The sequence below is a fragment of the Saccoglossus kowalevskii genome, chromosome 8 (assembly GCF_978046115.1).
Source record: "Saccoglossus kowalevskii chromosome 8, keSacKowa6.1, whole genome shotgun sequence".
Taxonomy (NCBI): Eukaryota; Metazoa; Hemichordata; class Enteropneusta; family Harrimaniidae; genus Saccoglossus; species Saccoglossus kowalevskii.
In genome coordinates, this window is record NC_140648.1 from 11,766,006 (window position 1) to 11,793,134 (window position 27,129).

At 35.4% G+C, this 27,129-nt stretch overlaps 1 protein-coding gene across 3 annotated transcripts in view; it reads right to left on the reverse strand.

Moving 5' to 3' along the window:
• LOC100374790 (uncharacterized) overlaps nucleotides 1–27,129 on the reverse strand; it is a 33,339-nt gene continuing 6,210 nt past the window's right edge. For 2 of the 3 annotated variants that reach the window (XM_002738952.4, XM_085502168.1), the window contains exons 2-9: nucleotides 23,679–24,187; nucleotides 13,122–13,187; nucleotides 10,710–10,765; nucleotides 9,097–9,172; nucleotides 7,588–7,749; nucleotides 4,527–6,574; nucleotides 4,302–4,377; nucleotides 1–3,283 (exon numbers count right to left, since the gene is read on the reverse strand). In XM_002738952.4, the coding sequence (XP_002738998.2) occupies nucleotides 2,568–3,283; nucleotides 4,302–4,377; nucleotides 4,527–6,574; nucleotides 7,588–7,749; nucleotides 9,097–9,172; nucleotides 10,710–10,765; nucleotides 13,122–13,187; nucleotides 23,679–24,102 (3,624 nt within the window). In that variant the 5' untranslated portion in view covers nucleotides 24,103–24,187 and the 3' untranslated portion in view covers nucleotides 1–2,567. Of the gene's footprint in view, nucleotides 3,284–4,301; nucleotides 4,378–4,526; nucleotides 6,575–7,587; nucleotides 7,750–9,096; nucleotides 9,173–10,709; nucleotides 10,766–13,121; nucleotides 13,188–18,897; nucleotides 19,725–23,678; nucleotides 24,188–27,129 lie in introns of those variants that run through there. The other variant, XM_085502169.1, reaches the window with a different exon arrangement.

The following is a 27,129-nucleotide window of genomic DNA, read 5'->3' on the forward strand; positions in this document are numbered from 1 at the left end:
TTCTAATAACTGTATGTTTTAATGGCATTATACATGCAGAATAAAATGGTACAGAAAAATCAAAATTTTCAACTTTAAAAGAAAAGTGAATAAAGTGACTGTACAAAACTTGAAAAAAAAGATACACTACCTGGTAACATAATACAGATTTCATGGCAAATTGTGAATGGCAAGCTATAAAGAACACAATGTCCATAATTTGCTGTGTCTGCCACAGAAATCTTATCAACCAGGCAAAAAAAAAAAATCAAATTTAAGCCCAGTCTATTCTCTACAATGAACTGCATACTGTGGAATGTTCCCCTTATTTCAAGCTAGGTTCCCTTCTACTGTATTGTTCATCTGGTTGAATATAGAGGGTGGGGTGAGGGTTGGAGGTAAAGCTCAGGGTAAAGAAATTCAGAGATTGAATGTAATATACAACATAACACTGGATTCCAGCCCAGTACAGTTGTAAAAATTAATTTTGTTTTCTATTAATTAAACATATGAATAATTTAAGCACAATGGAACAACTTTAACCTCAAATTGTTTTGTTGCAAAACAATTGTGTTTTAACCAGACATTACTTTATAACCATTTTACACACACGATATACAAGATCCAAAATAATTTTTTGGTCAATTGCTTTTTAAAATCGATGCGGTTAAATGTCATAGGAAGCGTTTGTTTATTTAGTTTGTTTTTTTTAAATTCAGACCAAAAACCAGTGCACAGTAGCAGAAACAAGAATTTTGTTTCCATCTGGGTATAGTTTAGATTTACTCGCAGACAAATAGTAATACTAATTGAGAGGACCAGTAAATAATAGTCACATGATTTATTTTATGATATTTTGCTGGAATTAAAGCAACAAACGTGACATAATATGTCCTCTCCAAGCAAATGACATGTTTTTATTTTCTTGAGCATTGACCAGCAGTGATAGAACATGGACAGTGCTGCATAGTATATGCCATTGAACCACATAAAAAGGTGGTAATCGCAACATTTTGTGGTAATTACCAATTTGATTGGTATTTTAAGGGTATTCCAACCAAACGTTGAATACCCCTAGCAGCAATAAATTAGTGGAGTGTTCTTTGCACCATGGACAAAGCAGGCATAAGAAAATAACATCTGCCAAAATTAAATAACTGAATATTAACAAACATTTTAATTATTGAGAAGGTATTCTACAAGAGTGTGCATTAGGTATGTAACATTAAAAAATATTTTTTTTTACTTATAATTACTTTTACAAACGTGTGTAGACTTTTTGTTCATGGAGAACTTGTTTTCAGTGTATAAACAGCCTCCATGGACAAAATGACAAAAATCAAATCATTAAAATAAAACATTTTATCTGAAATGTGCAAGATGACTCTTCTCAATATTTTTATTTTACTTTCTCAGCCTTGTCACAAAGAAATGGCAAACTACATTTTTAATTCAGAGTAGTACATCTATTCAATTTATAGTGCGGTAATTATACATAGCAATATGTAAAGCCAGTTTTGCCACTGACAGGAAACAGCCTTTTTTTTTTTTTTTTATTTTGAAATATACAAAAATACTTTCCTGTTTCTTTCAAGCATGTACAAGGATAGAAGTAAAGGCAGTGCGTATTTATTACACTATATACAACCGCAAAGAAGAGCCAATACAAAAGCTAATGTGATTATACATAATAATGGCTACTACCTTTTTGCTTGGCAACAGGGCATTGTTTTTTCATATACACAGACATAGTGCAACAGACGTATTGTTTTTCTGAGTTATGCTCAACTCAAATCAATTTCAGGAGTATCTATATGTATACATGTAGCCACATGACTTTATTCAAAAACAAAATGCATAATTTTGTTGCCTCTTCTTTGTGGGTGGCTTACAATTAGGTCAATTATTAAACTATGTGATTTAATTTTTCTCAGAATTTCTGCTCTTAATAATCCCATGCACCTGTTTTGGTAACACAGTAAAATGATCGCATGACAAATTACTACACATAATTGTTTACCTACACATTGGTCAAAGCAATAAAACTTGTATTGCATGAAATTTGGCACACTTCTTTCAACACCGTGCAGCGACGTAATTTTATTGTTATTTTACATGATTGCATTCCATTTTACAACATGCCATGTGTATATAAATGACTTTCTACACAACCTGGAATGTTCAGATGGCAACAGAATTTCAGCAAAATACACATATCTACACAAATGGACAACTAAAAATTGGAGAAATTCTAAAAAATATACAGTGATTTTTTATTTATTTACTAACCCGTCATAGTGAGAGAGAACATTTTAATAATTATGTGCACCTGCAAAAATAATCTCCAGCAAACGGGGCGGGCCTATATTTGCACTATTTTCCAATTTCGTACATTGAAAAAAGCTGTCTGCTATTGCCTGGTAGGCAAACAGCACACAGGTGTGTCTTATCTATATATAATACAAACATTTTTATGATGTATAATACCATCAAACAACAGCTGTAAATTGGTCAATGTATATATATATATGGTAGGCAGAATTACATATGTTGTTTATATGTAGTTAGCCACATGCAATGCAATGCAATCAATCTATAGGTATGTTGTCTAATTGGTCACCTTCCAAGTGGTACAGTTCAGTAGGAGTGCTGACATCCGCCAGATCATAGAAGTTTATACTGAACGGATCTGATCCAAGAGCAGATGATGGATCCAATGAAAAATTCATAGCTGGTGGAACTCCACTGACAGGGGTAAGTCCAGTAGCGGAGCCAGGAATCACCAAATCTAACCAGTTCAATTCAGAATCAATACTTGGTGTGCTTCCTAATGGCGAGTGCTGTGATTCTATTTCAATAGGTTCAATCTTGACTTTCGGCATTTTACTACCAGCAGTGTCAATTTTGCTATTCTGTAAATCTAACATATCTCTATCAGATGTACTTAGATCTAGAGCAGCCAGACTGGGATCCCCATTATCAACGTCCATCGGCAGTTCAGTCGCTAAAACTTGACGAGGGAGAGACTGGGATAGTTTATCCCCAGATGGAGCAAGGGCATTTATTGCTGAGTTGATTGTCAGAGCAGGAGGTGCTTGTCTATTTAGAGATGATGGTTTAGTTGCAACTGTCACAGGCTGATTTAGAATGATCGTCTTGCTAGGGATATTCTGGGGTGTTGTATTAGCCAATATTGGTACTGTAGTGAACACAACAGCCGTTGGTGTTGCAGTGGTGGTCGATGTTATCACTGTAGGGAATGAATGTACATCAAAATGCCTTGGCGTTGATGGTGGTGGATTATCTGTTTAAAAAAAAAAAGTACTACCATTAATAGAAATCAATGAATAATGGTTTTAGTAACTGTAATACAGCATTCGTGATTCACCGAGTACATGTATGAAACACATTAGTTGTGTTCACGTACAGCTCCTTAGCACGGGCTAAGAGGTCAAATTCATTAGCACGGGTAAAATTTGATTCGATTTTAAGACGTGGTCCAGACCCTTAGCGTGGGCTAACAAAGTGTACGCGAATGCTTAGCCCAGAGCTAAGCGCCCTATGTGGCGACCTTTGGGTATGAATATTATGCATGTGATCAAATATATACAACTTTCTCCAAATGGCAACTGAGCTCAGACGTAACAAAGACACAAACTAGAAGACGCATGATGTTCAATTCTAAGAAACAAAAATTTAATTAGTTAAACAAAAGTATTAGAAGAATGTTGCTTTGTCCTATGTTCGTATAACAACTCCATAGACGACTTTCCCGGAAGAAGCAAGACTGGGGTGCAAAAATACTTTGCTTTGTCAGGCTGAAAAAAAAACATGTCAGTTTGCTAATAGTCGATAGAATAAAATTTTATTTTTATTACGTTTATTAGTACAATATCACGTGTGCAAATTTACATTACACCACAAAACGACATGTACGCATCTGCGACTTTCAGAAACACACGCTTCCACACTAATCGGGTCGCTGTAGTAGAGCGTACAGCAGCCCCAATCGTTTACAAAATAAATCTGGTTGGCTGTCTGTATACTGTTTCTGTGCATAAGTTGGGTCCGTCTTCTCTCACGTTCCTGTGCACGTAGCTTCAAAATTAGAATGAAACATGTCAGCAGCAGAAATTTTGCATTTGTAAACAGCGGCTTAACAAAGGTCACCGACTGATGGCGCCACCTAGCCCGTGCTAAGAACAGGCCCATGTTACCACCTACACATTCACTGTATGTGTACGTATACTCTTAATTTTGGCAAGATGCCTAATCTGGTGTAACAATTGTTAGGTCAGACATCAAATTGTCAGTATACTTACATCCATTCTGTATTAAAGTCTCCAATAAATCTTCCAAATATTGATCCTTCTCAGCACGTTTTCCTGATTTGTTACCCTAAAAACCAACATAATACATAATTACATGTAGTAATTATTCAGACAATAAGTTATACAATGAATTCACAATACTTGGAAACACACAAAAATGAATTGTTAAAAATTCAAAGTTTTAATAATGGCATAACAAGATAAATTTCAACTAACATTTTTCAGGCTAACAGCCTCATAATATGATGGTAGTCTCATTGTGTCTTCTAATGAAGGATTGGTTGTAGATCTTGGGATCCCCGGAGTTTCCAGTGATGTGGTGGTCCCAGTTGGACTACTCGGTAGAGATGCAGACTTTGAAATTGAACTGTTACTCAAGTTGGTAACAGGCTGGCCTGTAGCTGTTGTAAACAGAATGGTTTGGTGCCCGTCTGGTAAAGTAACAATCAAAGGATGTTGCTGATTGGGCACCTGTACTTCTGAATCTTCAAAAAGGTTGGGTACTGGTGGTACCTGGGACTTGACTTTAGCTTGTTGGGTGGTGGGAGTCAATAGAGTACTTGGCAAAGTATGCTCCGAATCTAAGAAGAAGTTCAGAGGATGCGGGGGTGGCGGTGGTGGGGGAGGGGGAGGGGCTTGGTTAGGTGCACTTTGTGGCGACGGCGGGTTTGACAGGAGAGGTTCTGGTATTGTCTGACGCTGCATTTCGAATAGTTGCTGATCCCGTGATCTAAGTTGTTCTTGCAGAGCTCCAATCAGACGCCTTTGGTGAATCAAGATCTCGTTACTTTTTGAAAGGTCACCAAAGTCAAAATCAGTTATATCCATCATTTCACCTCCGCTGGTAGATGCTCCCATGTTACTATTACTGTCAATATCCATTGGAGCTGCCAGACTGCTAACTGTGGTTGATGGCGTTGGTGTAGCTGGAGCTGATATACTAAATGTCACAGGCTGAACAGTAGGTTGAGTGACTGTCACTGTCTGTTTCTGTGCTGGACTCACCACCTGAGTGATGTTAGCCGTGAGAGGATGCTGAGTATGCATTATGACTTGTGGCGGTGACATTGGATCTGCTACACTCATTGGTGAATTGGGCAAGTTGATGGAGTGACTGTACTCTGAGCTGCCGCCTGGTGACACTGGTGGTGAGCTCAAAGACCCAGGTGCACTGTTCAAGCTAGCATTCAGGCTGTCTTCAGTTATCATGTTTGGTGCGCTGGCAACTTTATGTAGATTTGAAGCATCTGTAGTAGCAGTTGTTGATGCACTAGATGCTGTGAATGTTGTTGTGCTATTAGATGATGTGGTAGCACTTGTTGAGCCATTGTTGAGTTTATTGCAAGATGTTCTCAACCTCTCCACCAGCTGTTGTTTATTGCCAGATACAGGCAGTCCTCTAATCTTCAGTTCAGCTTTTAATTCGGGAACCTTCATATCTTCCAAGTTTGTTGTGCTTTTTGATTTACAGATTGTCTGCTTTGACTGAGGTGTACTGCTAGTTGGGCTTGGGCTTCCGATGGATGAAGATGTTGAGACAGTAGCTGTTGTTACTGTAGCAGTTGATGTGGTCTGGTGAGACAACTGCTGTAGCTGTGCTGTCGTTATTGGTTGCTGGGGATTAATAGGTGGATTTGGTAATATGAAATGTCCTTGCTGCTGTTGTTGTAACTGCAACTGTAACTGCAGAAACAACTGCTGTTGTTGTAACAGTACAGAATATGAAGAATCCATTGATGGTTGTGGTTCACTCTTAGTATGCTGTTCATTTGGTGGTTTATACTCATGAAATTTTATCTCTTTAGGTTTTGTCTTTTTCTGTTTATTTTTCCGTGTTGTATGCTTCGTTGATTGCTGTCCGGATTTCAGGGATGCTGCAGCTTGCTGCTGTTGCATTTGTTGCTGCTGCTGCTGTTTGAACTGCTGTTGTTGCTGATTTACAACTTGAGTAACCCTATTAATGGCATTAGTGAGACTGCTAGTCGACATTGTAACTGTGTTAGCGTTGCCAGTCGGAGCGAATGTGAATGTATGCTGCTGGGGCAGGATGGTATATCTGTTGTCAGGTTCCTCTTCATCCTCTTGTTTTGTCAGGAATGCCAAAGAATCAGGAGGTGAAGGGATGGATGCAAGACCACCTGGTGCTACGGCCTCCATTGGTTGTGGAGGCGATAAGGCATCATCACTGATTTCCTGCGTATCATCATTGAAAACATCTGCATCTACATCTAGACTGTTAGTCTTTAAAAACGGCACATCTCCACCTAAGACAACAAAGGGTATTTTATTAGGTATAGTCAAAGCATAATAGTTACCTCTTTAGATGTGTATGAACATAAACATATAAAAGTACTATCGACACTTTGTATAAGAGATGACAGAGCATAGATTGAGATTGTTATACTGGAAAATATCGAATTTTCATTACTAGGATGTTTGATGTAGTTCATGATGACAAAATTTCATTGCTACAAAATAGCTGCCAACATGAATTCTTTTTCACTTCTAGCAAAGATGTATTTTTAATAGCTATCAAAACATACTATTTGTCATATTTGGACATTGTATTCTGTCACTGTTATACATAATCAGACAATAGACCATTACTCTACTCCCTTTCATCCACTCAGAATATGGATAACATTTTGATAAGATGGCAATAAAAAATTATGCAATTATTCCAGTGTTTGTAAAAATAAAAGCATATTAATACAGGCAAACTCCAACAAAGCACATCACATGACATGAAAAGTATGTCAAATTTAAACTTGTTTACGACGAACTCTAAGCGTTGTCCTTGTGTTGCAGAATAGAGTGATATGCACTTTCATGTTCCATAGTGTTCTACACTATGCAGTAGCCAACACACAACTCTGAAATTCTTAACTGTTTATTTTGTTATATTTCAGAAGAAAGAACATTATTGTTAGAAAATTATGTTGACATGCGGCATGCTTTGCGACAACTTTCTTGCAACAGATATTTCTTGATCTGGGGCTTTCATTTCCCAAATATTAGTTTGCATAAGAACTGTAAAAACTGTATTAGAAACAGCAGCTAATAATACCGGTAAAATAGAACAATGCAACAGAGGAAATGCGGCTTGGTGGAAATGGTGAATTTTGGGTTTTCAACTGTTCAAAAAAAAAATGGGTGCGGCTTCTAATACAGATTTTACATTACAAAGTAAAACACTGACTTCAAAGTCAAAAGATACACACTAAACTATGAAACGAGTGTAAGCCAATCTCAAGAAAGTTAATAAAAACTCAATTACTTTTTACAGCATCTTCAACAGCTGGTTCTGTTTTAAGAATATTTCCTTCTATCAGCTCTAATGGTCCAGGTCTATTTCTAATTTTTTCATTAAGATCACTAGATAACCTGGCACGTTTTAATCTCATCTGGTTACTGTGAACTAGCGGTTCATATTTCGTATCTGTAACACAAATACTACAGGTTTTAATAACCATAAATTACAATCTACAGAATATTAATATTTATTTCTAGAAAACCATTTAAACAGAGAAAGTTTATGAGTATGTGGTGTTCGTTTATAGCAAGGAAGATTATACAGTTCCATATATACAATATGTAATGTATACCGGGTACTGGAAATACACCTGTGTTGGGGTTTTTGATAATAAACTGAAACTTAAAAAAAAGTTTTGACTGTGAACGCAATTAGCATGCTCAACAAGCATCCTGACAGCTGATATAGCTCTGCTGTTAGTTAAAGCGCGGTAGTCGTCGCACCACGCATGCGCGAGATATATGGGTCTCATATAAACAAAGATGGAGACTTTGACTGTTGCGAAGATCAGCGAGTACAAACTGAGATGATTCCAAGCTTTAATTAGTAATTTTAGGTGATTGGAAGGTATCGAAGGAGTCACGGCCAGTAATCAGTGCAAGTCGTGCCCAGGTCAAACCTCATACTTGTGATTTCCATTTGAAGAGCGCATTGGATTGTGGGGAAAAGCAATGTTTATCAACACAAATGTCACACATGCGCAGCACGACGACTACCGCGCTTTAAGCTAATTTAGCAAACTATTTGCACCACAGTATATTAAAGAAAGAAATTCTCAGTGCAGAATGAATGTAAGGCGTGCATTTAATGTAAGAGATATTCATAATAACATAATTAAAAATAATGTTTTAAACAATGATCCATTTAGGTGAACACAAATCTGCAATTTTTGGGAAGCATGGGAAGTTACTAAAAGCCAGCTTTAGTTCATAATATCATAATTTATCAAAAATATTTGAAAAGTGAAGCTGTCTTCAAGAAATGAGAGAAGGTCAAGCTGAGCTATCAATGTATTCCATATCAAAGCAATAGGACTTAAGGTTTTCAAAAAGAAGTAAAAAGTACTTTTTAAAAAAAAAAACTTTTTACTAAAAAAAAATTTGAGAATTGAAGATATTGACAAAATTAACAAATCTGAGAGAGGACCATAAAAGTTACATTTGCAGTGAGTAGGAACCCCATACAGCTGATGGTTTTGAAAGAAGAAGTTGAAAATGTTAAGTTGCTGACAACTTTGCTCTGTCGACTAAGGCAACATCAGAGCAAACAAAAGCCAGAAAGTGCTACAAACATAGTAACTTTACTCACAGCACACAAATACTATTTCTCACTTATTTTTCTGTTCAATAAGATTATATTAATTCTTGCATTAATCTAGACAACACTGATTTGGCTTTGATGACAAAAACTTTAAAAAAAGCAGACATGTCACATAATTATGCCACTGAATCAAATACTTGTACCGAGGCATACCTTCCAATATATGGTGTTTGACTAATTCATCTCTTTCGGGTCTCATCCTAATCTTCCTCTGCAAATGATCACCAACCTAGAATCAAATTGTGAGGACATATTAATCAACTTGTAGTTGCTCAACACATGGTGGAAGTGACCTGCTAACCTGACCAGTTAGTCCTTAGGTCAATAGTGCCACCTAACTTAAATTCTAGATAACTGGTGACAAATGTTAGACAAAAGCAGCTCATAACAAGAAAGTGTAGATCAACAAACACAACCCCCCCCCCTCCCTCCCTTGATTATTCCTGACAAGGTCCACTGATTTCCATGGATCACGTAACTTTACCGACAACATGCCAAGGATGGTGAATCACCACAGACATTACACCATACTGAACCACTCACAGAATGTATGGTACATGTACAAATAAATCAAGCACAGTATGTGGAGCTATGTAGGAAAGTTTTACTACTTGACTCACACCTTTTACTTTACATTCCCATGTTTACTAGAAATTACATAAATAATATGGTGTGGTTTTTATAAATACTTTGGGAATCGAAACAAAGTTGATGTTGTACCAGAGTTAGGTTTAGCTTCAGTAATATATTCAACTACCATTGTATGAATATGTTCAGGTCAACTGAGATTTTAAGTTAACACTAGAGTAGTCACAATTGTCATCTTCAACATGGGTCCCACGTAAGATTATATATAAAACACATACTATTTGAATGTATACTACCGGGGGTATGTAACAACTGTGGCATTTTAAGTTAAACCGATAATTTACCCCCAAAAAATAATTATAATTATAGACACATTTTCATGATTTTAGTCATACTAATTTATATTTAAGACTGTTGAATCAAGATAACGTGTTTGAATGTCTTCTTTATTTGGAAATTGTGTGTTACGCTTACGTCATAATCAAACACTTTTCTTTGTTTACTTTGAGGTATTCTCATAATAACCTCATGGTATGCGTTTCTTAGGTTTACATACAAAAGTCACTATTGAAATAAGTAAATTTTCAAATAACTGTTATTTAATGAAGTGGGCATCAATTTACAACAACAAAATCACTGAACAGCCTTGATTTCAGGAAAATAAAAAGAATTTACAAAACTACAATGTATGTGCTGTCGTAGAAAAAGTTCAAACACAGCCATCATGAAATCATCTATCAGTGTACGAGACATAGCAAAGCGCATATTGTCAGGAAGTCATTTTATCGGCTTTAATAGCACATTTGTCGCTGCTATCATAGCTTAATTCAAAAGTTCACAGTTACCCACTTTCTGAACCTAACACAAATGGCTAAAAGGCTGAAAACATAACACACACTGAGATGACGTACACAAGGTATTGTTCCGCCTTAAGCAAACATTTCTAGGAAGCAGGACACGGTGATAAAAAAGATTTGAGTATTCATCTGCCGTATATTAAACATGGATGACACACCAACCTGGAACATAAGTTCAGTACTATATAGAGTATGGAAAGCAAAATTTCAGATGTCTGGCATGGCAAGTTGTTTACTGGTAATCACAAGTCATATGAATCTAGCAAACAAAACCATGAAGCGGTAGATGCTATCTGAATTACAATGTGCAACATTCATTACCTGTGCTCTAACAAGCCTTTGTCTTTGTTCATGAAATGCCGGAGGTGTTTTCAATGCTGCAAATCAAATAAGTAAAACAGTTAAACATACATGTATGTACTAGTAGATTCACTGACTGGCCAGTAACATGATGGTTTAGCTATTAACACAAGCCTAAAGACTAATGATCCATGTCTCAGACAGACAGACTTATTCAAATCGTTTTAATACCATTGCACGTACAAGTATGCCTGCAGTGTTCTTCCAAACTAAATATTCATGCAGTGTGGCAAATCCACATATTACCCGGTAATACTATTTGCATATTTATTTGTCATAATAAAAAAAAACCGCTAAAAATGCCTAGAGAAAACATCACCATTACAATGTATATCTTTGTATGTTGTATATGCCCACTTTGAACAAAATTAGTCAGTTAGCATCCAAGAAATTGCTTTCAGTCTGTCAAATTATATTGATTTGAAAAAACACAATGTTGAAGAATTGTGGTTAGATGCATTCATGGACAGACAAAACCAGGGTTAACAGTTCTACTTTCAATCAGCACTTGGGCGAGATCTTGCAATAAACGAAAAATCAACTATTCTATGTAATATGTGTATGGTGCACCAGTATCGATTTTTGTTTTACCCGTACTACGATACTATAAAATGCTGAAGAATGTGCGAGGTGAAGAGGCCATAACACCATGTAGCGCTATGACCACAGATGACATGAATTGGATCCATAGCAGTGCACATGTCAGATGAGGTCATCCAGATAAAATAACATGCATGTATCACTGTAGATGACTTTCATTTCACCGAAGAGTTGAATCAGCGAAAAATAAATTCCAGCAAGAATACTGTCCTTTTGAATTTGCAAGTTGTAAATACAGCAATTGCTGTTTTGGGTTGGAATAATCTACTGTAAAATGACTAATTTTCACTGGGTTTAAATTTCGCTGATTTACCATTTCAGGCATATTCAGTGCGTTTTAAATTCACGGTTATATCATTTCGATAATGTGTTGTATGCTCAATTTTACATATTCACTGGGTTTTAATTTAGCACATTTTCCAGTCAGCAAAATGAGCAAAATAAAAACCCAGTGAATAATTAATTCTTTTACAGTATGTGCCTAACATAATGAAAACATTACGCTAAGTGAAAGTGGGATCAAATAAATGACAGACCAATAAATTTAGGCAGAGGGTTCTCGGAACTCGCCTATTCACATTGGCTGAATCGCAGATTAATGCATACAGTTCAAAATAGTCATTTTGACTGACCGGAGTCTATGGTGGGTAATTGAACGTAGTGAATTGTACCCATGGAAACTCACTTTAGGAATTGAAAAAATGGTCAAAAATTTATTCATTTGACGTTTTGAGGAATCAAATATACAATAAATGTAATTGTTGGTTTGTGTGACTCAAGTGGAAGTTAGTGACCAGAAACCTTGGTAGCAAATCTTGTGTAAAGTCAGAAAACAATGAATCAGCTCAGCACAGATTTGGAGCACAGCCAGAGAGGAAGAAAATAGTTTTTTAAATAAGGGTAATAAGGTCATAAATTTCTCAACTTTACAGGTACTTCACTATTGTCATAAAGTAATACTAGGATTACTTGTGTTACTAAATAAACAATTCTGAGGATACAGTAATAAATATAGACATCGAGAACAACCTTTTGCACTTGGTTACTGAAATTACACCACAAATCAAAACATGTCACCAAATGATTTATATGTCATTGTATTTTGAAATAAGAATGTGTGAAAAAAATAATACAGTATACAATGTAAAAATTGGTCGCAGCTAACATTTGGGATGGGGATTACATGAAATTTGCTAAATTATATGAATTTCACATTTTCACATCTAAAATGTGCCAAAATTTAAAACAATAGAGAATCGTATAGTCAATGTTTCTATGGAAATAATTTCGGGTACCCATTTTTTTTTCCATTTTTTTTATTTGGCCAACTATTCAAATTTATAGTGTTTTTAAAATTCTTTTTAAAATGTCTATCCTCAATTTCAGAAAGATAAACCACAGGGAAAGGTTAATGTGAGAGCTGAGTATTAGGTACAGTAAGATACACTAGATTTGTCGGCTTTAAACAAAAGAAGTATCGTGTTACACTAAAACGTAATCTGATTAAAAAAGATGCTTTTCATAAATGATCCCTGGCGTATATCACCTGTTATCTACATCTGACAAACTGCCTACTAAAATCACACTCGAATTTCGTAGGATCAGCAACCAATCGGAGAGCTGATTACAGACAGCTTTTTAATAAAAGTGAACTCTTTTTGGATAACAAATCTTCATATAAACTCATCACTTATTAGCAAAGAATACACACATAAATACAAACAAATGTTTCAGCATTAATAAAATGCTGAAGAATTGTTAAAACCAACTTACGTGGAATAATGCCTTGGTTTACAAGCTCCTCTCTTGATCTTCTCTGTTTTAGTTTCAGTGCCAGCACTAAAAGACAACAAAATAAAGAAATCAGTACGGTAATACAAGGCTGCAGGCAACGGTGTGTAAGATTTATTACTCAGCAGGTCTGCTAGTTCCCATGCATATTTAGTATGCATGATGAACAATATATGCAAGCCCTTTTTGTCCATAAAAAACATTAGATCATATAAAGCCTCTATTTTGGCAATCGGCCATTTTGAAACACATTATGATGCATGTGTACTAGTTACCCACAATATCATGTGTGAAACAGGTCTAGACAGGCCTAATAAATGGTTAATGACATGTGGAAATTGTGTGACATTGTTCATTAAATGATTTCGCATATAATATATATACCACTACATTTTTTTTCCTCTGTATGAAGTTTCACAAACATTGATATTTACTGACAGAAGTAATTTTACCATGAGCTGTCATTACAAGGTTACAACAAAAAACAAGACTGATACAACCATTTTAATCATCCTTACAGAGAGAAAGTAACACCAGATCAATGACATACCTCTACATGTGTGGAATACCAGTTGTTGTTTGTTTTTTTTGGGGGGGGGGGGCTGACTATGCTATTCCGTTATTATTGTTGATAAATGAAATTGGCTAAATATAAATCCATGTGAATTTTTTAATAGAACTCATTATTTTATTAGAAATTAAATACATGTACCAGTGAAAATGAATACCAATGAAAAACATTGCTGATATTCTAATAATTACCATTCTGGCTTGGTGAGATAATTTAGAAACTAGACTGCCACATACCGAGTAAAATTAAGTTTGCTCCTGTTGTTTTAATGACAAGTTCTGATTTATGTGCATTTTCATTTATAATTTATGCACTTCCATCACAAATTATTCAACTACAAGTTCTCAATTATAAGAACAGTTGTTGAGACTGATTCAAGCAGGAAGCAATTACAGAATATGTCCATCAAATACTTTGTTTCAATTATTTTTAATTAGAAGTGTGATACCTCTAACCTACTACAGTTGGCATGCTTTGAATTCTTTCATAGGCTACTCTACTTTACAGCAAAGTAGGAAAAACAGTCATGTGAAAAGTTGGAAATCAATTCAGACAGACAGGTAGGCTAACTATGATAAACTGGATTCAGTAGTTTTTCCTCAACCAGACCTCCCATATCATATTGCATGTATACAATGTAGTTAGAGAGAAAACAATCTGGTAGTACAGAATATTGGAAGGAAACAAACATACAGCTCTGCTTACAATAAAGATAGATGATACAAGGTTTTGACCATTAGCAATTTTGGGACAGTAGATGGTAGAACAACTTGGCATATTGTTTAAAAGTAGAATTACACATGGGACTTATAATGGAAACTGAAGACTATGGCATTATTGATTTTTTGAACATATCTTTTCATTTTTATTTTCAGGGTGCAATCTACAGCCCTACACACACATGCATATATTTGCTGCCACTATTTTTCACAAATTGATGTCATTCCCAGAAATAAATATTAAGAAAATAACTGATCACTCCAGAACTCCCAATGCCATAAAATTTGGTCATTCAGACTTATAAATATGTCACTGAAAAAAATTAAAGCCATTTATAGTATTCTATCAGACAGGAAATTGATAACATTTATCACAATTTTAATAGAAAAAGAAATTGCATCTGTAGTCATTAGAATTGATGAAACTATACATCCATCAAATTACAAGTAATGCAATGTCAAACAAACTAAGACTGGTTGACGACTAGGTTTTTTCTAAGACATAATGGCATACATATATCATGGGAAACAGACTAAAACTGGTTGAAGACTACCATACATATTCTTTCTAAGACATGATGACATAGATATATTATATATTGGAAAATTGACTGGGACTTGTTAAGACATAATGGCAATGGCACGCATATATTACGGGAAATGGAGTAAGACATGATGGCAAAGATGATATACTGAGAAATGGTTTTCTAACACAAACTCATCATTTACAAGACGATCAGTCGACACCGGAAAGAAAATAAAAAGTTGTTTTCTTTTTAATTTGTGACAACACAGGGTACCATAAATACCATGAGATCAGTATAGAAATATTGACATAAACTACAATCTGCATTTACCTTACTTGTTTAAAGGGGCACCTTCCAGTTGAGCTTAATTTCACAACAAATTTACTTTCTGGATTAAAATAACAATGGATAACAAAAGATAGATTAACATTGTAAACAACATAAACAATAGTGTCCCATGATTCTTTGGTGCAATCCATGGGATTGAGCGGTTCCCCTTTAAATACATTTTACACTGACTTAAATGAAATCTAATGATGGACAAACAAATGTGTGACCTATACTAATGTATGTAATCTCTTGTCTTTAGTTGCTGTTACTACTTTCAGACTAAAGGCTGTCTAATCTACCATTTTCATTCCTAGGTTCCTGTAAACCATTTTAGTTATGCAAGTCTAAGTTGTGTAACTGTGCCAATTTCACAGAGGTCTGAAAAACACAGCGTCACAGCAACTTTCAAACAAATTTTCACAAATGCTAAAACAAAACCCACATGGAGTCTTAATTTTATCCACACCCAGCATTATTTGTTTTCAAATTATGAAAATTGATACATTGTAGCACCAAAAATGAAACAGCTCACAGTATTTCCCTGATGTTCACACATGCTGATTATACAACCAGCTATAGAGATACAAACTTTGTGGTGTATATACGGTAATCCTGGTATCACTCATACATCCAGTGCTATATAGCCAGTCTTGACCATTCTTGATCTAGATCAATAGAGTTTGATCTAGTATTACGTGTGTTGAATGATGCATGGACATTCTTTTTAAACCAATTTAGGAAAATTGAGTATTAGTCTTGTTAACTTTTGAGCAATCAAAACAAGATTTTTGGTTTAAATATGTAGTTCTGGTAAAGTGAAAATTTTAATTTAAAAATAGACTGCGGTACATGTAGTTTCCAATGAGCATGGGGAACAGCACTACATAAGGGACGACGTCAAAAGATCGATGTCGGATAAAAAACTTATTTGCTTTAGTTTGGGGGTGGGGGGTTTTGACCTCAAAAAGTTTCCATCCTACAAAAACGATTTTATTTTTTAATGAAGTCAAAAAAATATTGGAGTATTTGTAGTTCGTTTTTTTTCTATCCAATCATGGACAAAAATAACAGAAAATGAAAGAAAAACGTCCAAGAGGAGAAAATGGTTTGGTTCGAGTGCAGTCTTTCTACACTCATCCGACAACCAACTGCTATGCCAAACTACTGTCCGATTATCAATTTGTATTTAATGGTGAATGTAGTCTGACGCCATGGTCAATATTTATTAATTAAATTTCAGTGGGGGTAGGGGGGTTTGGGAGAAAACTAAAAGAATTAAGTTTTTATCCTACATTGAACTTTTGATTGCCAAGAGTCTCAATAAGCTATGGAAACTAGTGCAACAAATATACATTACTTGCACAATTGATGGATTGACTTCAATTGTGCAAATTAAGTAATTGATATGCACAAACTTGAATTAAAATCCGATCAGGTCTGTCCGTCATCTCAATGTATTATTGCAATGATCAACAAATATTGGTGGAACAGACAGACAGACAAGCAGGCCGAGGAACAGACAGCCAGGCAAGCTGGAAAAACCCAGACAGGAAAAACACAAAGGTTCCCATCCGTGTGCTTGGGGGACCAAAAACAACTTTAGTTTCTCCTTACTGGAAGTATGCTGCTGATGTCATTAGCCTAGTAACCATAGCAACACACCACAAAGGATCATGGCCTGTTATAATGAGACCTTCTGGGAGGTACAGAACACCAGTCAGCAGTTTTAGAGGATAAATATAATATGACATTACATGATTTTCAATACCACAGATAAAAAGCACATGTTTTCCGACAAGATCGCAATATGCATATATATGTTTTCTATTTAAATTGAAAGCCTAAAAGTGTATTTGCACCTGATATAATCTGGAAAGTGACATGGGAATTTAATTTAAAAATTTCACTGCTACCTTTGAGTTGTACCTCATCATAGTTGCATGGTAAAGTAATCACAGTAGGTCTGGAAACTCAGCTACTTGTTATGCATGCAAGATAAAAAGTATTCACTAAATATTTGAAAGTTCAGCCTTAATTATAAATGCAAGACAGTACTAAATATCAAGTATGTTTAAAGTTGAAGAGGTCCGGGAGCAGATAATACTGTGCATATACCATTTAATCAATTGTTAGATGGGCGTTGGTTGAATAGTAATTATAAATGCCTATTTTTAACTGATTTATAATGCAAATAAAGTCAACCATTATATTTTCATGGTCTGATCATTTAAAAGTGTTCACAATGAAAAGTTGTTGCTAAACACTGTAAAACCTCCATGTCTCCATGTCTGAGGTCAACCTCAGTGAAATTTTCAACACTACAAAATTTTGCACTTTTCACTGACTCGCGAAATTAAAGATTGTAATTCACAGAGATCATAACAAAATTACATCACGTATTGGACTATCTGATAGCTTTGGATGTACCAGTGAATAAATTAAAGTGTAATCTACGAAGCAGTTTTGCAGGGGTCACTTTTAAAGTATTCTAATTTTGACATTGTATAACGCTAATGATTGCAATTAAAAAATTTATGCAAACTTGTTTTCAAAACTAAAATCTATTCTGAGCTTTAGGGTAAATCCAATAATCCTTGTAAAACCATAATGGAAAATCATCAAAGGGACATGTACATGATAATGCACAGTCAAGCTACGAAGTGATCACAAAGAAGTAATGCCTGGCTGCAGCTGGTCAGAGACAATTACAATCAATCTTTTATCCCATCATCCAATGAAATATTAAAAGCTGAAGTCTGTCTATATACCAGGGCAACATGAGCAAACAAGCTGAACACGTGCAACAATCTGGCAAAAACACATGTTGACTGACCAAGTTTAGAGCACTGCAATTGAACTTTTATCATATTGACCAAGTCTCATGACCTCTGTGGCTACTATGTCCTACTTTTCAGTTTTTGTACTAAAGTCTATTATTCAGGGCTGGCAGTTTAGATAGTCAATGACCTCACTTCAACTACAGAAGTACTACAACCTTCCACCCTCAGTATATAAAATATAAAACGCGTGTATGCAAGAAATAGAATGCGACTGTACTGGTACACTAATAGCACACAACATATACATGTATGAACAAAAGATTTGGCTGGGAAAAAAAATAGTTACAAGCGGGCCTATTTGCACTGATTAGCACAGTGACCAGAAACAAATTTTTGTTAGCATTATAATCAGTCAATAACCGCTGCTATTTTTCACAAATTTCAGCACAGTATTAGCGGGACATGAATTATGTTTATAAAGACTGCTTGCCTAATATTGAAAAGCAGTCACATGTCACAACATGTTTTATAACAATATCAACTCCCCTTCAGACATAGATTTACTTCCATAGAGTCTGAACTTCCACAAGGAAGTGGACATTTTATTTCTCAATTTATCAAAGTCAGCTCCATGACGTGCAGGTATTATAGCACTGTACAGCGTTATATTTATGAGAATCATGGAGTAACTTCATGAGAGAATTTAAATGATTGTAACTTCCCTTGTATTCACTGTACATGTAGTGGGTCAGGACATGCATATACATTTTGTACCTCTAAAGTTGAGGGCAAGATGTGCCATGCAGACACTGAATTTTTGTTCTTACTTACACTTCTTATTTTTCTGTACTGCCATTGTAGATTCTCTTTGTATTTCACTACTCCTTTTGCGATCACGGCACAGAGGTACCACCATTGTAACAGCTACAATATGAGAAACAGTACTGCACCCAAGGATGCTACTTAACCGTGACCTTCAAGCTGCTGATAAAATAACAGCCCTAGTCAAAGTACATGTACTATACAGGAGAGTCTCTGAACTGACTGTATTACAGTTTTACAAACACTCCAAACTCAAGCGAGAGCACTCCAAGCAAAGCTACACTTATGGAATGTGTTGATCAAGACAAGATGATAGAAACCAAGCTGCTTTCAAGATGGCCGACAACTTGGGAAAATAGTTGGAAAATCCTACTGGCTTATGTACTGCAAGGAATATCAACATCAATTGGTGTTGTCTGTATATGCACATATGATTCACACTGTAGAATTGTGTAAATTCATACTTGGTCCCAAATACAATGTAGTTGAACGTATGAAGTTTTGCATCAGGAGAGTACAAGCAGCTGGGGCTTTTTTAAAATCCAACAACAGATGAACAGCTGGGGTTATTTTACACAGAAAAACATTCCACGTTTTATCCCAGAGTTAATAGAATCCCGACAGCCTGTCCTACAGAGGGTTATTCACAGTAATGATGACTTGTATCAGGGTGAATCCTCATAGTCTCAAAGCTTTTGCTGCTGCTGCCACTGAAAACATTTTTCGAGACTGTTAGGCAGTTACACTGCTTTCCAGGGCAAGCCAGGGAAAGACAGACATAATGATAAACTGTTGGTGAAATATGACACTGGTGCAAGGATAGCTGCAGAAACAACTATGGCAATTATGCCCAAGATGCATAGTCAGAAGTCTTGACTGGAACGTTCCATTTATGCACAGGAGGGCACTCAAATAAACTTTGACCTTCTGCTTTGAATAGATTGTGGAAATATCAATCTTTGTAAGCTTACAAGCCAATAGCAATTTCAACTAAATAAGAACTTTCAGCAGGAGAATGAACAGACTAGTACTGTAAAGAAAGAACGGTTCACCTCAGTACAATGGCCTTACCACCCAAGGACAAATGATTCATTCTAAAACTTAAAGGATGCTGGGTAGCTCTTTAAGTTTCCAGCATATGTCAAATGTCATCCTTTTGTCTCTAGAATACCAGGAATTGGATTCACAACTGACAGAGGTCAATATTTAAATGTCCCAGAAAGGGGACGTAACAGTACTAATAGTTGTTATCAGTGTCTGTACAATTACTGAAAAGACAGGGCCCGTGATTGTCCCATTGCCAGAGATTAATTATTAAACTTCACTGTAAAAAAGCTGTAACTTTTTAATGAAATCAAAATAAACAATTGCAATTGAACAAAACAGTGTAACACACACCTTAGTAAACACAGAGTAAATGTTTACAATGAGCACAAAGTTAAGAACAAAACAACAGATTCCACTCACAAAAGGGCAACTTCTGAAAATAAATTTGAATACTAGTACACCATATGAAATGACAATAAATGTAAACCTCATATTTCCATCCTGTTTATTTAATACTGGCATTACAAATTTATTTTAAATGAAGTATAGATGTCAGATTTTAACATTCATGATTGAAATAAGTCATAATAATTTCAGTGTGTAATATAATTTCCATGGTTTGGGGTGAAATATAATAATGAACAGTATCCAACCAAACTTCAAGTTGAGAAATATCATTGCTGGCCCTTCTAATCAACTCTAAATGCTCTACTGTCTGTGTAGAGTTATCTAAACAACTTTAGAAACATTGTGAAATATAAAATTCTATGTCAATCCCAGAAAAGGCAGAATGTTTTGTTACTTGTGAAAACTGATATTGTCATAACACAGCTGTTGTCAAGTTTCTGCCAGTTTATTTATATAATCATATGGGAAACAAATACACAAAGTTCATGAATATTCAACAGAACTAATTGCATTCTTCACTCAAGAAAGAAATACCCTCTTAGAAGATTGTAAATTAGAAATGTGCAGTACAACTAACCAAAATTTAATATTCACTGCACTGTACTGCACTTGCAAAATACTTAAAAAATACAATTTATAAAACCTAATTGTAATACATATTTTATATATACCCTTTGATTTGTTTGTAATTTTGAAACTTTTGTTGTTTTTGTTTATTTGTGTTTGTTTTTTCTGATCTGTATCCTTATCATACAGCACCCACTGATGGTGCAGTTGTGTAATAAAGTTATTATTATTATTATTATTATTATTTTAATATTTTTCTTGAAATCTTTTTCGGTCAATGCTCCCAGATGTTTTTACATGCTACATGAAACCCTACCGGCACTGTATTACTCCCATGAAGAATTTATCACCCTGCCATCAGTATTTGTGTTTTAGAGCAAGTGATGTCATCATTTTGTGTGTTTCAGTGCAAGTGATGTCATCATTCTTTGTGTTGTGTTTTCTGTGCAAGTGATGTCATTATCAGGTAGTACAAGTTTGAGCACAGTCCTGACTGAATTCATTTTCAATCATATTTTACAAGTGCAATCATACATTTACACTCGCATACTAGAACCATTGACTATCCATCATGATGTGAATGATACATACATGGCAGCTTCAGTTACACCTATATGCTACAAACACTTAACAGATTTTGTATGAATTTTACAACTTAAGTGTTATTTTCCCAAATGAGACTTAATTTAGGATAATCATTGGCATGACAGTCCCTGAAATGTTTGATTTTCAGAAGATGTTTTGTTAACCAGAATCAACCTTTAATGAATGTCTGTAAAAAGCATTATTTAATAAATCTTAAACATTGAGCATATATTTTATTGTTAATAAATTCTAATACAAACAAAATTATATCATTATTTTTAAATTTTCACTAGGATGAGAAGCAAAATCTTTGTTTTGGCGAGGAGGGGGGGGGGGCTTAAAGTGACATTTTAATAACCCCCACTTAAAAGACTGAAATGTGATGGTTGAAAATAAATAAGTATACAGTTCTATATTTAAAATACTGCACTTTTTGATACGGGTATATCAGTTGGCCTCTTAAATGTACAAGTCTGTTTAGCAATGCCAGTACCATGAGTCACTCTAATATCAGCAAGTATCCACCCGATGGTATGTAGTAAGTTGAGAGAAATCAGATGCTCATTTGCAAATATTTTTCTTTAAAATATTTTTGTGCCGGGCTGATGGTACAAATAGTGCATTTTGCCACAGAAACCACATACCATGTTCCATGGAACTACATAACCGATGTAAACAAAGCCAGGTTGAAGAAAGGTTCCCCAAAGTCGCTTTCATAATTTAATGAATCCATAGCCAGTAGTTTTGCTCTTCCTGGAGTCTATGGTAATGTACATGTACTCACTCACTTACTCACTCACTCACTCACTCACTTATTAAAACTATGTTGTTGTTGACTAAAATAGATGGATTTATGTTGTTCAGACAGTACAGTAATCATATTCAACACCATAAGACATGAAACAACAATAACAAGCATTGATAATGCATAGTCCCCATTAAGTATTAGCTGTGGTCGATGTAAATGTTCAGTACAAGTGACATGTAGAAATGAAAGATCAATGTTTTTTTAACACTAACACAGATTATAGATTGTGTTACTGTCAGTATAGTACCTACGTGGAAATAGCATGAAAGAAAAACGCAGCCAGTCAATGTTGTTGTTCAAAATATGGCTTGCACCGTAATCTAATATGTAAAGTCATCATACAAAGTTTGATTGAAAATGCCCTATTCAACTTTGAAGTGAATCAGGCCCTATCGCCCTGTTCAGCTCCAAGAAACAGTGCCGGACATGTTACAGAATGATATTTTACGTTTTTTGGCAAAATGGCCACCAGTTTGACAAATGTGATCAAATCTCAAAACAAAACAAAACATGTGCTTGTGTTACCTTGCAGTATACTACCTATGTACAAACTTTCAAGTGAATCAGGCCATATCTTTCAGGGGAATCAGCACAAAAAAGGTTAAAAACAAAATGACCGCCAGTCAGCCGGCCATTCTGGTCCACATTTTTAAAAAAATATGACGTGCACGTGTAACCCAATATACATGATCATTATACAAAGTTTGATTGAAATCGCCCTATTCAGCCCTGAGAAACAGTTCTGGACACATGATTTTAAGATATTAAACAAAATGGCTGCCATTTCGTCAAGTTTGATAAAATCTCAAAACAAAACATGGTGTTGTGTTATCTTGAAGTATAGTACCTATGTACAAACTTTGAGCTGAATCAGGCCATATCTTATGGAGGAATCAGCATGAAAATGGAAAAAAACAAAATGGCCGTGAGGAAAAATGGCTGCGAGTTAGCCATATTTAATCGAATCATAACGAAAATTGGCGCGCATACAATGTATGTAGGTCAGCATACATTGTCTGTATGCCAAGTTTGAACGAGATCGGTCAAAGGGTGTTCGAGAAATAGCTCCGAATGGACGCATGGACGCACAGAACCGAAATAAATAGTCTCAGTTTTCGATGACAGCTTTGAGGGTTGCCACGCGATAACTTTGGGTTACCGAGTTATAGCTTTGGGGGTTGTCAAACAAACACTATTATTCAATCAGAAATTATACAATAGAAGTGTGGAAACTATTTGATCAACTCTTGGAACATAGGAATTGGAAAATTTGAATCAGTTTCAACATTTTCTCATTATGAAATATCAAACGCAAAGCTTTCCCTGAAATAAATTTTTACAGGAATCAAATATGAACAATGAAAAAGTGACTTACCATCCATGTTTTTTGTAAGATCCCTTTTGATAACAGGTTCATGATGTTCAGCTTCTTCCAGGTCTCCAACACCAATAGTAGTTATTGTGGTTGTCCCCATTGCAGCAACCCTTGGCCTTGAGATTGAAAAAGGGTTTGGTAAACTACCTCCTTTTATAAAAGGGTTCCCTGCACCACACAAAGTTAGATTTGTTATTTCTTTTGAGTTGGTTGCCGTAACACCTGGCCATGATGATGTTGAAGCCGAGGTAAAACCGGTGAAAGAGCTAGGCACTGTTGTTGAGAAAGAGGCCGGAACAGTAGTTGTTATATTAGTTGCCACATTTGGGAAATTTACTGCTGCTGTAGAAAAATTAGTTGCTGCAGTGGTCGATAAAGAGGATGTCGCAGCCGCCCCTCCGAGGGGAGGGGTGACATGCAACATTGGAGGAAGTCCCGCCAGATTTGAACTCTGACTTGGCGCTTGAAATTCTGTTTTCAACAACAAAGAACATCCAAGACTTTATGACCTGCAGAAAAATAAAAAAACATTCAATTAATGTTTATTCTAAGGCTTAAGTACTCAATATTCATACTGTTTTACAATATTTTGAGGCAACCTTTCATACAAAATACTTTTTGATAAAATTGCTTTATCCCAAGAGGAGCCATGATGAGTGCCATGTTCTCATACATGTGCTTCTACAAATGAGGGACTTCTTGGAAAGGTTCACATTATTCAAGCCATGAAAATTTGTATCAAAAGTGCAACCACATCACACTGCCTTCACACTGGTATTACTAAGCATAAATAATGCTAATTCTTATTGAATTTCTCATATTGAATTGCTATTCATATTGAATTGCTATATTGAATTGTGACTTCTCCCATGATGCAATGTGCAAGACAGAACGAAAACTTTCTAAAATTACACATGTTCGTCTTTGCTATACTGACAATTAACCCAATAAGGTGGTTATAGTCAAAGTGCAAATAGGTAAATAGATCAATATTATACATCAGAGATACATCACAATAAATGTATTACACATTGTACTAAAATACTATGACTGATGAATCAATACATCTGTATAGATCCAAAACTAAGAATCCTATTTCCTTTTATTAACGATTAGAAAAATCGATTGTAGTTGCTTCATGTAATTTCCTTCAATTATTCCACATAGTTAATCATGAAGGAAACAGTTATTCAATGTTATCAAAAAGAGAACTATATTTCATACAATAAAACAGACTTCCTCTTCACCCGACAGAAGGAAGCGACAATCCAGACTGGGGCAGAGAGAATGGCTCCTTTGATTTAACTTAAATACATGTACATTATATATGACATTTTTTCGCATTCAAGTGAACTTGAAATTTGTAGCAATAAATTATATTCTGTAGAGGTTACATCCTGTATATTGCATCTAATGTGTGTATTTCTGACCCATTCTAATACTACACAGGGTTTTTTACTAGAAAAACATTTTACCATTGGTAACACTCAATATTTGTTATAACTGATCATAATCTACTGACTGTTCAAGGTTTGGTAAGAGGGTGCACAGGGTATGAGGGCGCTGCACCCCTGTTCTCCTGTCTGAAAGAAGCCCTGCTACCCAAGCAGCAGAGTGCGACTCACAGCATCTGTCAATTGTAGAAACATGCAATTCAGGTTATTTGATTGAAATGACCTTAACCTGAAATTCAACATTTTTGAAAAACATTGGCCCTGGTAAATTCAGAACCTAACAAAACACTTATCTATTACAGTCCATGTCCATACATAGCCCAAAAATTACTTAGGGGAAAGTGAAAAAATAAAAAAAAAATATTCACACAAAAATTCATAACTTCTACAAAAACAGCGATATCTTCATCAAATGAACAAATTTGAAAGAGAATCAGTTCATGTGCCTGCATTATGTATCTCAAAGCAATCTTGCAGGTGGTCAAAGTCAAAAATATTCAACAACAAAAATAGACACTTGCATATGGTCTCATGAAATTAATTAATAACTCAAGAGTCTAGTCCATGTCAAGAACATTCATGCCAAATTTCAATGCAATCTGACAAGCAGTTGTTGAAAAAAAATCATTTTTGACAAAAAATGACAAAAATATTCCCTAAAAACAGAGACTTGGATGTGATGTCATGAAATGAACAAATCTGACAGAGAACCACCTCAAGAGCTGTGCTATAAATAGCATGGTGATCTAGCTTACGGTTTGGGAGAAAAAAAAATTGACGAACAACGTACGATGGACAGACAACAACATGTCCAGTCAACCTAAGAGCTCTGTTCGATCATCTTCGATGACAGTGGAGCTAATAAAAACCATTATCGACTGGATACTGCTTTGTCATATAAATACAACTTAGCAATTTTAGCTGTTCGACCTTGGGAAGCAAAAGCCATATTCCTACCTAAAACCCACCCAGTGTTTAACAACCAATTAGATTGCTCCACTGCAGGACATTACACTAATACATGTCCATAAAAACATGGTTTTACCAAGAAGCCTCTTTCTGACTTCACCTGAAAGGATTCTCTCACAGGAAACTGTGAGGGCCTTTGACTAATGAAAATAGTCTATTGTCGTAATACTTTTATATAAATCACATGACATCAAAGACGCAACAACACTGACCAAGAATCACTGAAGAAACAACAAAGGCAGAGTTCAAACTCAGAGGTCACAAAACAGACAATCTGACAAACATACTGTCTATTGAGCTATTCAAAAGATGATATTGGTCATTGGCTTTTGGGCTACAAGATATTTTTAAATATTCATAAGTTGATCAATATGCAGATTTTGTTCAAGTCAGATAAAGCCTATACATAAAGATATTACTTGGCACTTGACAGTAAAATCAGACTTGTAACTTGGTCTATGTAAAGTCAAGTGGTCATTTGGGAACCACACGTCCAATGTGTTTCATTTATTTCATAGGCAAGACACACAGACTTATGCAAGGATGTTTATGGTTATTTCCACAATCCAATGAATAGTACTCAAGTAATTACAACCCCTGTTATCTTTCCTACTTGTTGACCTCACTACAACGTATCATATATCAAAGACACTTGTACCTTCGAACCACAGACAGGGATGGAACTGGCACACCTCTGAATTCAATTAATACAACTGTTGGGTGGGGCACCAACATTCAGTGACACAAGTACGGTACATTGTGAAAACACAGGAAGCCAGAGTATGTTGTGAATCTTAGACAGGCTGCTGGTGAACTCAGGAATACAGTGTTGCCAGAAAACTGACATAGGGTCACACAGTCACCATTTAACGAATAATCACCGCTGACCAGAGATTCTTGATTACAAAAATACTAAAACAAGACAGAGAAGGAAATAACTTGTTGATAATTCCTAAACCATTCATATTGTTTATGTTGAAAACAGTGCACTGCTTGTGTTCTGTTTAAGTCACCACTTTGCAATGGCA